Below are 12538 nucleotides of genomic sequence, written 5' to 3'. Positions count from 1 at the left end.
CTTCTTTCAATGCGCAGTAGGGAACGCAACGTTTGCCGGCAGCCAGACGGGCCGCATGCTGTTCTAAAGAGCATAGTAAAAGATATATCAAAGAGCCAGACGTCTTAAAATACTTGTTTTTCCGACGTTGCTAGCTCTCGTACTATTAATTTTGACGTTGATTGAACATATACCATTTTTCGCTCTGTACCATTCATCGCCTTATCTTTATCGAGGTACTTCTTAATTTTGAATACCATCTACAGTTTAAAATAAGGGTTTTAAACTTTGGAGTCAAAAATCGTTTAAAACCATTTAAACACGTTTTGTTTAAAAATAAAAAACCTGTCCCTGTGTATCAACCCTGCATACTAGTAATTGTGAAAATGATGTTCACCCCAATCATAAAATTGTTTCAGATTTGACAGTTCCACAGGTTTTGGCTGTATTCTAGCCCATTCCATGGGCTTAGGCAAAACCTTACAGATTGTTACATTCTCAGATATATTTTTGAGATACACACCTGCCAAAACTATCCTGTGCATCATGCCTATTAACACCTTACAAAATTGGATGGCTGAATACAATATGTGGATTCCACTTGAAGAGGTATGTGTCTTAAGTTTATATTATAAAATTATATAAAATAAGTCACAAATACAATAAGAAACAGAATACAATTCTTTATGTGTATTTTATTTTACAATATATACAATTAACTATATTTTACTTACTATCTTAGTGATGAGTTTTCTTATTTTTTTTATAGGCAGCGCCTAATAGTCCTTTAAATGCACATGGAGAAGTGAGACCGCGAAATTTTAACATTCACGTTTTGAACGACATCCACAAAACTTTAATAGCCAGGCACAAAGTGATACACGCGTGGCGAGCCAGGGGTGGCGTCTTGTTAATAGGTTATGAGCAATTTAGATTGCTTAGTATGAAGAAGAATCCGAAAACCAGGAAAAAGGCCACGCCAATGCCTGAAATTCATGACGATGACAAAAACAAACCAATTTTTGATGGTAAGTATTAAATAAAGATAAGAAAACTATATACCGTGCTGGCAACTCTTACTTTTGGGTCGGTATTTACATGTGTGGAAGTAAATCGCATAGGGATTTTATTTGCTGTCCTCCATTCGCGAACTTCGAGTTCCGGGCTTCACGCCCTGGGGCTACTCGAGAACGGTTCTGAAAGGAACAGTGCGCGATAGCCTGGTGCCTCCATATGGCACGGAACAGTTCTGGAACTTTATGACTCAATTGAATGGAGTGAGTGTATCGCGTTCTTGAACAGTTCAGAGCTGCTCAACTGCGTGAAAGGAGGACAGCAATTGAGTCAGAGTGAGAGAAATGCGACGGTGTGCTGTTGCGACAAATCTCGGGTACGTCTTTCCATATCCAGTAAAGTAAAATCACGATCATAAATCGCTTATTTTTCAAACTTTTCGAACAGATAACTAGATAAAATCATTAGATATGTTTCTCAGAGTCTGAAATGGAATTATAAGGATATCGTTAGGGTGTCCATTTTTTTATAACGAGAAAACGTCAGTAATCGCGATAATTTAAAAAGTCAACTTTTTAACTTTAAACATAACACGATAACTCAATAACCACTTTAGATATTGAAACTTTTTTATTTTGAAGTTTGGATCTTTTACAAGATGTTTAAATAAGAAAAAATCGATAGTCTTTTTTTTCATTCAAAAATTTTAAAAACCCATTCAACTTTATATTTATAAAGATTTTCACATACATAGATTTTGCATACTGTCTGCGAATAAAATATAGCAGAAATATTAAAAAAACTTTGAAAAAACTACAATCAATTATTTCTAATGGATTTCGAGATATCGAGTTTTAATAGCGCGACCACTGTCGAACACCAACTCAATTTCACTTATTTTTACCAAAAGTGCAAGTGTTTCTAACTTGCACTTAAAAATTTACAAGTTATAGGGAAAATTACAACGACTCGTTAATAAATAAACTAATATAATATCACCAGACGTAATTAAATCGTGAAGCTGAACGCACGATGTACACCCTTTTGTACAATTTTAAGTACTGATTAGGTCGACCGCGACGAATCTGCCCCTTCACGTCTTTTAGCAACATGCACAGTTTCTCGGTTTATTTCATACGTTTGGCAACGTTTTTACTGTTCTCTCTTTGTTCAGTACATTATAAATACATTGTACTCTCCTTACATATGGAAATCTCGACCCAAAACTAACCTTTGCCAGCCCTTGGTATATTTTGTCAAGACCAGTTAGACCTATAATATTGTAAAATCCTAAAATTAAGAAATTGGCGCTTATCAAGTTTTTCCCGTGTAGCCTTCAATTCTGATTGACAATAGCTTGAACAAAACCTGCTACTTAGCTAGAATTTTTGCTGAAAATTAATTTGAAATTTTAGAAATCTACTCTGCTCTGGTAAATCCTGGTCCAGATTTGGTGATTTGTGACGAAGGCCATCGTATCAAGAACTCTCATGCCTCCATTTCAGCTGCTCTGAAACAACTGAGAACTAAGAGAAGAGTGGTTCTTACCGGCTATCCTTTACAGAACAATTTATTAGAATACTGGTGTATGGTCGATTTTGTAAGGCCAAATTATTTAGGTAAGTACTCTTTTTTTCTTTCAGTGTTCAGAAAAATCTTCATATGTCGTTTAATATTTGAGACTTCCATTCCATTTTTATACAAGATGCTGGCAAGGACAGGGTACATTTTAAGAATATTTTTATACTTGTGACACAGAGTGATATTCCAGTTATTCCGATTCATTTTTTAAGATTCTTAGTTATAGGAGAGGCCTCCTCGTAATATTTTTGGAATGGGGATTTTATAGCAGATTTATGGAAAAAAGTACAATATTCCATTTAAAAACTATGACTGGTTTGAAAATAAGTCGGATTTACCCTGTATACTATGAAAATATTATATTGTTTTATTAGGCGTAAAAATGACACTTCTTGTGGCGAACGTTTGATTGAGTTTGATTGTACGTTTGACATACAGCCAAGACACAAAAAGTAATTTTTACTCCGATTAGAACATGCTATTTTTTCCAAACATTCACAAATAATTTTTTAAACAATTTCAAACGTTCCAAATTATATAAAAATATTTAAAAGTCGTACCTTGTATGTCATTATATTCGAGAAAATATGGTTACGCTCGTTGAATTTGACACTTTATATCAGTTTAATAATGTTTTCGTACTTTTATGCCTAGGCGTTAAAATGACGTTTTTATATTGTCAATCACGTCGCAAAAATTAACACTTTTGTGGCGTTTGAAAAAAATACATTTTTAAAATGTGTGCTAACTGTTCTCCGCATATTGTGTAAATACAGGGTGTTTCAAAAATCATGTGCCATCTCTCGTGGGGAGATTCCTCACGTAAAAATAAGTTTTTTTTTTTTATATTAGCGTAGGTCCGATTCTGCTATACTTCATAGTTTCAAGAGGTTAAAGTCTTTTTTTTTTCAATTTATTATAATTTCCTTCCAAGGGTTTCGAGGGATTCCAAGGGAATTTTCAGCATATAAGTTACTATTTGTGTTACATATTTTAATGCTAAAAAAGTGTTGATAGATTCATCAGGGACGTGTATATGGGTTATCGCGAATATTTTTACTGTACGCCACTGACTAGTACAGTTATGTAGGCCGTTTAATGCCGATTAAAAGTTGTTTTTTGATACTCTGTCGATTTCCGTCTCATTCATGAGATAAACGCAATTTTATTAATTTGCCTTAAATCAAGTCTAATAGCTACTTCTAAAAATTTAAATGTCATTAAATGGTCAAATAAGTACTCATTGATTCCTCATGACTCCTCGGAAATGCATACTTTTAAAGTTACAGGATGTTAAAGCTTTTAAAACGGTAGTTATTTTGTAATTATCTTAAATACCATTTTTTTTAATTCGCTGCAGGTAGTACTTAACGTCAGTCTTAAAAAATTGTTCAAAAGTGTTCAAAATTTAATAATAAATTAGATTCAATAAATAATTTATTAATTTTATTTTAATTTTGTTATCATTGTTATTAATAAAATTGCATTTATAACTTCAAGGAGATCGAAATAGACAAAATATCAAGATACAATTTTTAATCGGCATTAAACGGCCTATACAAATTTGCTAACAAAATAAAAAATAGTCAGTGGTGCGCATGTTTTTTTTAGAAAAAATATTCCATATGCACGTCCTTGGCGAACCTGTCGACACTTTTTTAGCATTAAAATATGTCGCAGTGATGGTAAATTTTACCCTCAAAATTTCATTCGAATCGCTAAAAGTTCTTGGAAGAAAGTTATAATAAATCGAAATAAAAAAATGAAGAATTTAACCCACTGTTGCTACGAAACAAAGCAGAATCGGACCTGTTGTTGATATAAAAAAAATCTTATTTTTACGTGAGGAATCTCCCACGGGAGATGGCATATATTTTTTGAATCACCATGTACATATATTAGGACATACCTTTGAATAAGAAGACTAAGGAAGGAGCATATCAAAAATCTTAGGTACACCGCGATGGGCCTCAAATATGGCCGACTTTAAATTCCGGTTTATCAGTGCCGTTCTAATTTTATTTAAAAAATGTAAAACTATGATATAGGGTAGACGTGGGGTAGACTCAATAATTTGTTGTTTTATTTTACGTTGTGAATAAATGTTGGTAGTTATTAAAATTGTTATAAAAATATATAATTCTAATAAAAATAGATAAGTTATAATAAGTATTTATTAACACAAACATCCGATACGCTACTGAAGCAGGTAAGTCAAATTAACGTATGTAAATTCTTTGACATCTAATCTTTGACAAGTAATAAATAAAAGCTAAAATGCAAGAAAAAATATATAATTTAGTTAATTTAAGTGAATTTCATAAATGATCGGTTTACTACACGTATGTATATTATATAGTCACTTACTAGCGAAAACTTGTTCCATTATTTCACTCAATTTTTGCCGAGATCTACCGCACGCTACACAACCAACTATTTTAGAGTCTTTTTCGATAAATCGCGATAGTGTCACTGTTAATTTAAGTTCTGCCACAATTTCCATCTAGATTTACTACCTTTATACAACTATCAGTAGTAGAATAAATAATAAATAACATAAAATAAGCTCCGTAAAGACTGACAAATCCACAAAATTTCAAATCAAATTCAAATGTGTCAAATGAATCGTCAAACAGAACTGTTAAGGATCCCCACCCTAGAGAGCTTTTATGGTGGCTTTTCCGCCCACCATGCATGAATACATGGATAGCATTATGCTCCTTCCTTAGTCTTCTTATTCAAAGGGACTCGCCCAACCCCCAGTCGAACTTTAGTCAACAATCGTCGTCTAATCAGATGAGTCTGCTGAATTTAGATAATCAGAGCACGGTTACTGTTCAAAACACCACTCCGAAACCGATTTTTCCGAATCTGCCATCTGGTATTTCCTTGACGCCTTTGAGCAGTAAAACGCAGACTAATACCCAGAGTTCTTCGGTCACGACTAATCCGACGCCTTCGAATAGCGTTATGTTATGACATACAGTGAACAAGTGGGCATAGTAGATTAACCCTTTATATATTTATAATTTCAGGTACCAAAACCGAATTCTTAAACATGTTCGAACGTCCGATCATGAACGGCCAGTGCATAGATTCGACGGAGGCCGACATCAAGTTGATGCGCTACCGAGCGCACGTGCTCCATTCCTTGCTGGTCGGTTTCGTTCAGAGACGGTCTCATACCGTCCTTCAAACCGTCTTGCCTCAGAAAGAAGAGTACGTCTTGTTGGTGAGGATGACGCCGTTCCAAAGGAAACTGTACGAGACGTTTATGAACGAGGTGGTGCGGAAGCAAACGGTGCCGAACCCGCTGAAGGCTTTTGCTGTCTGTTGTAAGATCTGGAATCATCCGGACGTGTTGTACAATTTCTTGGTGAAGAGAGCCAAGGGTGATGCGGTGGATTTGGATTTGGAGGAAGTCGCTAGTACAGTCAGTGGTAAGTAAAGCGTTTTTACAGTTTATAGCAAATAAACTTTTAGTCACGTGATTAAGCTTGACCGGCACAGCGTTGCCCACTTTTATATATTTTATTTAGGAAACAAAAATAAATTAATTACAAATGTATAAACAGTTATTATTTACATCAACAAAACAGCACTTAAATAAAGAGCCATTACTACCGCTTTCGCGTTCAAAATATTCTAATAAAGTTTTGATGAGTTTTTTTACGGCTATTAAGTTATCTTGTACACTTCGCAATAAAAGAGGTTCTAAAAAGAACAATGTTCGACTGCAAGGTCTGCTAGTAAACATTGTCAAGCTTAAAGTATCAACGCTATTCATTTAAACCAAAAACTCGTAATACAAAACTAAAGTGTCAAAACGAATGACAACGTCAGGAAATAAATAAATAAATGGCAACTTTACATTTTTACAGCAGAGCTACCATCTGAATCCCTAGCGGGAAATTTAAATTCCACTTAGTCAGTACGGTGCCGAATATGTTCATGGTTGGCAACAATGAATTTAAAAATCACGCCCTCGATTACGTAATTAAAAGTTTAATTGACATGAAATATAGTTCTTTAAGGTTTTTATTATTCATGAGGGTTCTAAAGCCAAAAATTGTTTTAATTTTTTTTTTTAAATTTTAATATTTAAGCCATATATATACATATATATATTTGTATATGATTTAATCAAATGGAATCTTTAATAATACTGATTACTTTTCTAAAGTAATTATACCGGATGCATCTCGAAAGTGGCTCACCCCTATAACTTTTTTATTTTTTCAGATAAAAAAACAAGATTTGGTATGCTAGTATATGACATAAATTAGGATTGATTGACGTATTCAATTGTTTTCGGTCACTTCCTGTTTCACAGGCAATGCAATATAATGTGTAATTTTAGCTGGTAGTAAAGAGGAAATAAAAACTTAAAAAGTCAGCGAAAACCGTATCTTAATTTTTTTTTCAAACCGAAGATATTAAAATAAAATCGGAAAAAAGCCCCTAACTACTTTATTTTTTATAAAGAATACCATAATGCCAGATGTATTTGAATCGGAAATCTAATAATGCCTAATAATATCTAACACATGCCAACAACAGTGAACAAGAAACGACGCCTCAGTGAAGTTATTGCGGCTTTGAAAAAAAAATTACTTTTGAAGTAATAACTATTTTGAACACATTATAAAATTTTGAACAACACTAATTTTGAACACTTTAAAAAAATAATATTGAAGAGAAAACAAATATTGCAGAAACAGAATTTTACATTTAATAGAACCGTCTTAATACAAAGAAAAAAGTGACAATGATGAAGTGGCTTTTATTTTAGAATATTTCAATTTTTTTTTCAAAACGTCATTTTATTGGACACAAAGATGGGAACCTTTTCTCTTTCAGTTTGATTTTTATTATAGTTTCCGAGAACCCAATGTAACCCCCTGGATTTTGGCACCTTCTATATAGAATCTTTTTTTATGAAGGGTTAAAGTATACCCTGCTGGTCATCCAACTTATGTGGTCTGGATTTTAATGCGTGTGGCAGAGAATAATATAAATGACCTGTTGACAAACAGAGAAACAAAATCAAAAGCGGCATAGTGTTGCCGTTTTTTTACGTTTGTACGAAAATGTGTGTAGAAAAATATAAGCTACTAGCGTGTACCAGCGACTTCGTTCGCGTCGAATTAATCATTTGTAATGGTGATGATAAAGCAAAGTAAGAATTTCCATTAACATACAACTGGATAAAATTTTCTCACATTTATGTTAGTATGAGAAAAAACAATATGGTGATATTATTATATAACTTAGTAATATTTGAGGGGTAGTTTCATCTCGTTGGAATTTGACTTTCGAAATATCCGTTTGCCAAAAATAAGCTTTTTACGTCAAGCAATTTAAGCAGAATCGTGGTTAAGAAATTACCCAACTTTTTGGAACACCCTGTATGATTTTTTAAAAAAATTCAGAATATGCAAAAAAAACAAATAAATTATGCTTGTCCAAGCGTTTTCCCGAAAGACTAACCGTTTTTTAAATAACAAATATTGTAATATTTGAGGGGCGTTTTCACCTTCTTGGAATTTGAGATTCGAGAAACCCCTCCTTATCGAACCTCTACACCCCACAGTCAATCCGTTTGCCAAAAATCAGCTTTAAACGTCAAGCAGTTTAAGCAGAATCGTGATTACTCAATGGTCATATTTTTTGAAACACCCTGTATAAATTTATAAAAATCTTAAAATATGTAAAACAACAAAATAAAATATACGTGTTTAAGAGTTTTTCCGAAAAACTCGGTTTTTAAATAAAAAATATTTTAATATTTGTGGGATAGTTTCACCCCCTTAGAATTCGAGTTTCGAAAAATCCCTTCTTATCGAACCTCTACACCCTAAAGTCAATCTGTTTTCCAAAAATCAGCTTTTTACGTCAAGCGCTTTAAGCAGGATCGTGATTAATCAATGACCAGATTTTTCGAAACACCCTGTATACATTTTTAAAAAATCTTAAAATATGTAAAAAACAAAATAAAATATACGTGTTTAAGCGTTTTTTCGGAAACTTGGCCGTTTTTTAAATAAAAAATATTGTAATATTTGAGGAGTTTCACCCTCTTGGAACTGGAATTTCGAAAAATCCTTTCTTATCGAACCTTTACACCGTAGAATCAATCTGTATGCCAAAACTGAGCTTCTTACGTTGAGTGGTTTGAGCAGGATCGTGATTAATCAGTATGTCAGTCACTTAAGGATTTTATATATATTAGTATAGATTTTAAAAATTTGCATGTAGTGAAAAATAATGTTAGATGCAACATTTTTCGTAAACGCCTACTTGTGCCGGTTGAAATTTTAATGGAAAATCCGGCAATACCGCAAAGAAGAAATGTGACGACGCAGTTTTTATCTCTTTTTAATACATTTGATTTTCCATTAAGTTGTCTACATCACTGTCTTACACGTTAAAATCCAGACCGCACAGTTTTGATGACCAAATCGGTATATTTCTACACAAGTTTGAAAGTGCTTAGAAACCCACGTGACTATTTTAAATTGAACTATAAATCTGAAATACAACATTTTTGGTATACTAATCAATAAATTTCAGGTGTGTCCACCACAACAGAAGCGAAAGCGAAGAAACCCCCACCAAAACCGAGAAAACCTCCCGCCAAAGGAAAAAACGGCAAACCAGCAGCCTCTATCACTCCCTATAACTCGGACGCCTCTTTAAACCCCATGCAACCACCTAGTACTGCTCCAAACTCCATGGCGCCTACTCCAGGCCCAACGACCAATCAGTCACAGTTCAATACCGGAAACACGTCATCGTCTGTATCAAACCCGCACAAAACTAGCGATTCGAACTACGGGCCTTACATGGACCAGTTCAATCAGCCTAGGACGTCGTTTGAAGGGATATCTCAGCTCTTTGGTGATCACATGTCGTCGCAAAGATCTTTCGATTCGTTTGAGCAAAATAGTCATTTTTCGAATTATAATAACTCTGCGAGTAATTATTCTCAGGAACAAAATACTTCAGTGCAAAGTAGTAATAACTTCGGGCCTCCGCAGAGTCAAGGTTTTCTACAAAACCCTAATAACCCTACAAACGTTACTACCTTCTCGCCTAACCCCCAGTCGAACTTTAGTCAACAATCGTCGTCTAATCAGATGAGTCTGCTGAATTTAGATAATCAGAGCACGGTTACTGTTCAAAACACCACTCCGAAACCGATTTTTCCAAATCTGCCATCTGGAATTTCCTTGACGCCTTTGAGCAGTAAAACGCAGACTAATACCCAGAGTTCTTCGGTCACGACTAATCCGACGCCTTCGAACAGCGTTATGGATGTAAACTCGACAATTAAGTCGAGCCAGTCTAGTTTTACGCCGCAATTCAACAGTCAGAATCAAGCGCATCCTTCAGTTCAGCAGAATAATACTTTTGGTAATTATGACACGCCTAATTTACAGGATGGATTTCGCGATCAGAATTTCTGGGAGATGGACAAGAAACCGACATTTAACCAACAAGGTAAGTGAAGTTAAAGTTTTATTTCTAGATTAACCAAAAAAATATATAGTCAATATGTGTATGACACTATTTAAATAATGGTACAAATAATACAATAAATTGAAAATAACTTTAGTTGGATTTGAGAGTTTTTTTGACATATTTCCAAATATCACACTGTATAAGTATTAAATCTATAGAGAAATCAATAAAAGTTTGTGTGCTCGTCATCAAAAATAATAGTATAATCTATAATAGTAAGATAATAGTAATAATATAATCGACAATAATAAATAAAAAATTGTTTGAAACTTAAAACGCACTTTTTCTTATAATCAGGGTTGGGTAACGACGCGTAGAAAATAAATTTTCTACGTGTATGTAGAAAAATGCGTAGGAAATGTAGAATATTAACTAGAAAATGTATAAAATCTGAGAACAGGTACAAAATTAATTTTGCATATTTAAAGTGGTTTTTTTTTCACTTTAAAGGTTTCCTCCTTTCTATTTTCTTTAAATTCTATAAGTGTTAACTGAAAAATTTAATTCCTTTGTTTAATCTACACAGGGGTATCAAAAATTGCTGGTCTATTTTAAATATTTATTTTACATAAAAACTTAGTTATTTCAAATACAACACCCTGTATTTTTTCAAATAAATCGAAGCAGATTCAAATGCTCTTTCAAACTATAGTGTGTCCAACGAGAAGATCCTTGACAGTGATAGATGTGTCTGTCATTTTAATTTTTTTAAAGTAGTTTATTTTATTTTACAAAGAAATAAGTTGGTACAACTGGAACGCATAGCAGGAAATTAATATATATGTATTTAAAATTTGACTGACAAGTAACTTCAAAATATTGTGAAAAAAACTGTATAAAACTGAAAAAATGTACTCGAGTTTTTTTATTTAATAAAAAACGGTATGTGTTAATACAAAGCAAACAAAAACAAGACACTACATACCAAAAAATATAAAAAAGAACTATTTCTTACTTTCAAGCTTTATGAAACTTCCCGCATTTATGATTATATTTATCAATATAACTTATGTACAAATACAAATTTGTAATATTCCGCAGGAATAAATAAAACAACATAAATAAAACAAACTATTTTATTAAGAAAAACACTTACCAAATTTTATACCTCACAGGTTGATTAATTAACTTTAATCTTAATTTTTTTTAAACCAGTACCTTTTGACATTATTTTTCTGCAGTACTAAAATCCATTATTTACCTATCGTGTGATGTCGATATTTTACAGCTACTCCAGTTTTTAGTATGTGTTTAGTATGGTCCTTCGACTATATTCGAGATGCACTTATCAACGACGAGATGGTATAGTCTATAAAATGAATAACTTTGAATTTTGACCGTTATTTTTTACCAACATGGCAAATATAAAATCTCTCTATCAAAAAAGTTACTGATATTCATTATGAGTGCCTGGACTTTGGCCTGAACGAATCAGATAGGTAACTCTTTTTACTTTCGTGAAATAGAAAAGGAAAATAATAAAACAAGTGACAATTTTTCCTCTTCGTGCAAAAATCAACACGAAATGACATAATTGTCAAAAGTAAAATGTCATTAGCTTTTGACATTTCTAAATATCAGACCAATGGCGTCTATAATAGAACAGCCTCGGAGCGAGATTTATGACGTCACGCTAGTTAGATACTACGGATTAATAAATATGTTGTAGAATACATGGAAAACATAATTATTCCTCGTATTTTTGGTTTGTATTTTAAAAATGATATAGTTTACATGAAATATACATAATACACAGTTAATAAATACAATATATATACCTATTTATAGTAATAAATAACTTTGGCAAATAAACTATGAACCATACAAATGCAGCAAATGTTTTACGATATACAAATAATGAATAGATACATAAGATAATGGGTAAAATGTAAAATATACTTTAAATTTGGGGGTTTGAAAATCGATCTAATTTAACAAAAAACATTCAATATCTACTAATAGTGCTGTATTAATTTACATTCACAAAATTTTTATGCATATTTTGCAAGTATCAATGTTCGAAAAATTATATTTGCAAACAATACAATATCATAGAAAAAAAGGCGTCAGCGATGGCTATGAAATAAAAATCGCTGTCATTTTATATGTAAAACTGTTCTAAAATTTTTGATTTTCTTGGGATTTAGGTTCGGGAAAAACGCTGATTAAGTTTTCATTTGGTTTTTCATTTTTTGTTTAAAAAAAACGTTTCGGCTAACATTATAGCCTTCATCAGTGTTGTGTCATATGAAAAAAATAGTGTCGAATATAATCCAAAAATCCTTATAATATAATATAAGGATGCCGAAATTGGACTTAATGGGTTTTTCATGTTAAAGACCGTGAAAAACTGGACATAGTGGTGTGTTTAATCCAATTCAACCAAAAATGTGACTTAGTGGATTTTCGCTGTACGCCTACGATATATATTTATTTATTC

General features: G+C 32.7%; 1 protein-coding gene across 1 annotated transcript in view; it reads left to right on the top strand.

The window, feature by feature from the left end:
• LOC115888533 overlaps positions 1–12538 on the top strand; it is a 42439-nt gene that overhangs the window by 11419 nt on the left and 18482 nt on the right. The window contains exons 7-11 of the mRNA XM_030908280.1: positions 399–588; positions 749–1007; positions 2409–2612; positions 5610–6014; positions 9148–10077. Coding sequence (XP_030764140.1) covers positions 399–588; positions 749–1007; positions 2409–2612; positions 5610–6014; positions 9148–10077 — 1988 coding nt within the window. The remainder of the gene's footprint in view (positions 1–398; positions 589–748; positions 1008–2408; positions 2613–5609; positions 6015–9147; positions 10078–12538) is intronic.

The sequence above is a fragment of the Sitophilus oryzae genome, unplaced genomic scaffold, assembly GCF_002938485.1.
Source record: "Sitophilus oryzae breed Bouriz unplaced genomic scaffold, Soryzae_2.0 scaffold_801_pilon_pilon, whole genome shotgun sequence".
NCBI lineage: Eukaryota > Metazoa > Arthropoda > Insecta > Coleoptera > Curculionidae > Sitophilus > Sitophilus oryzae.
The sequence above is the reverse complement of the archived record's forward strand: the minus strand, read 5'-3'. Positions and strand labels throughout refer to the sequence as shown.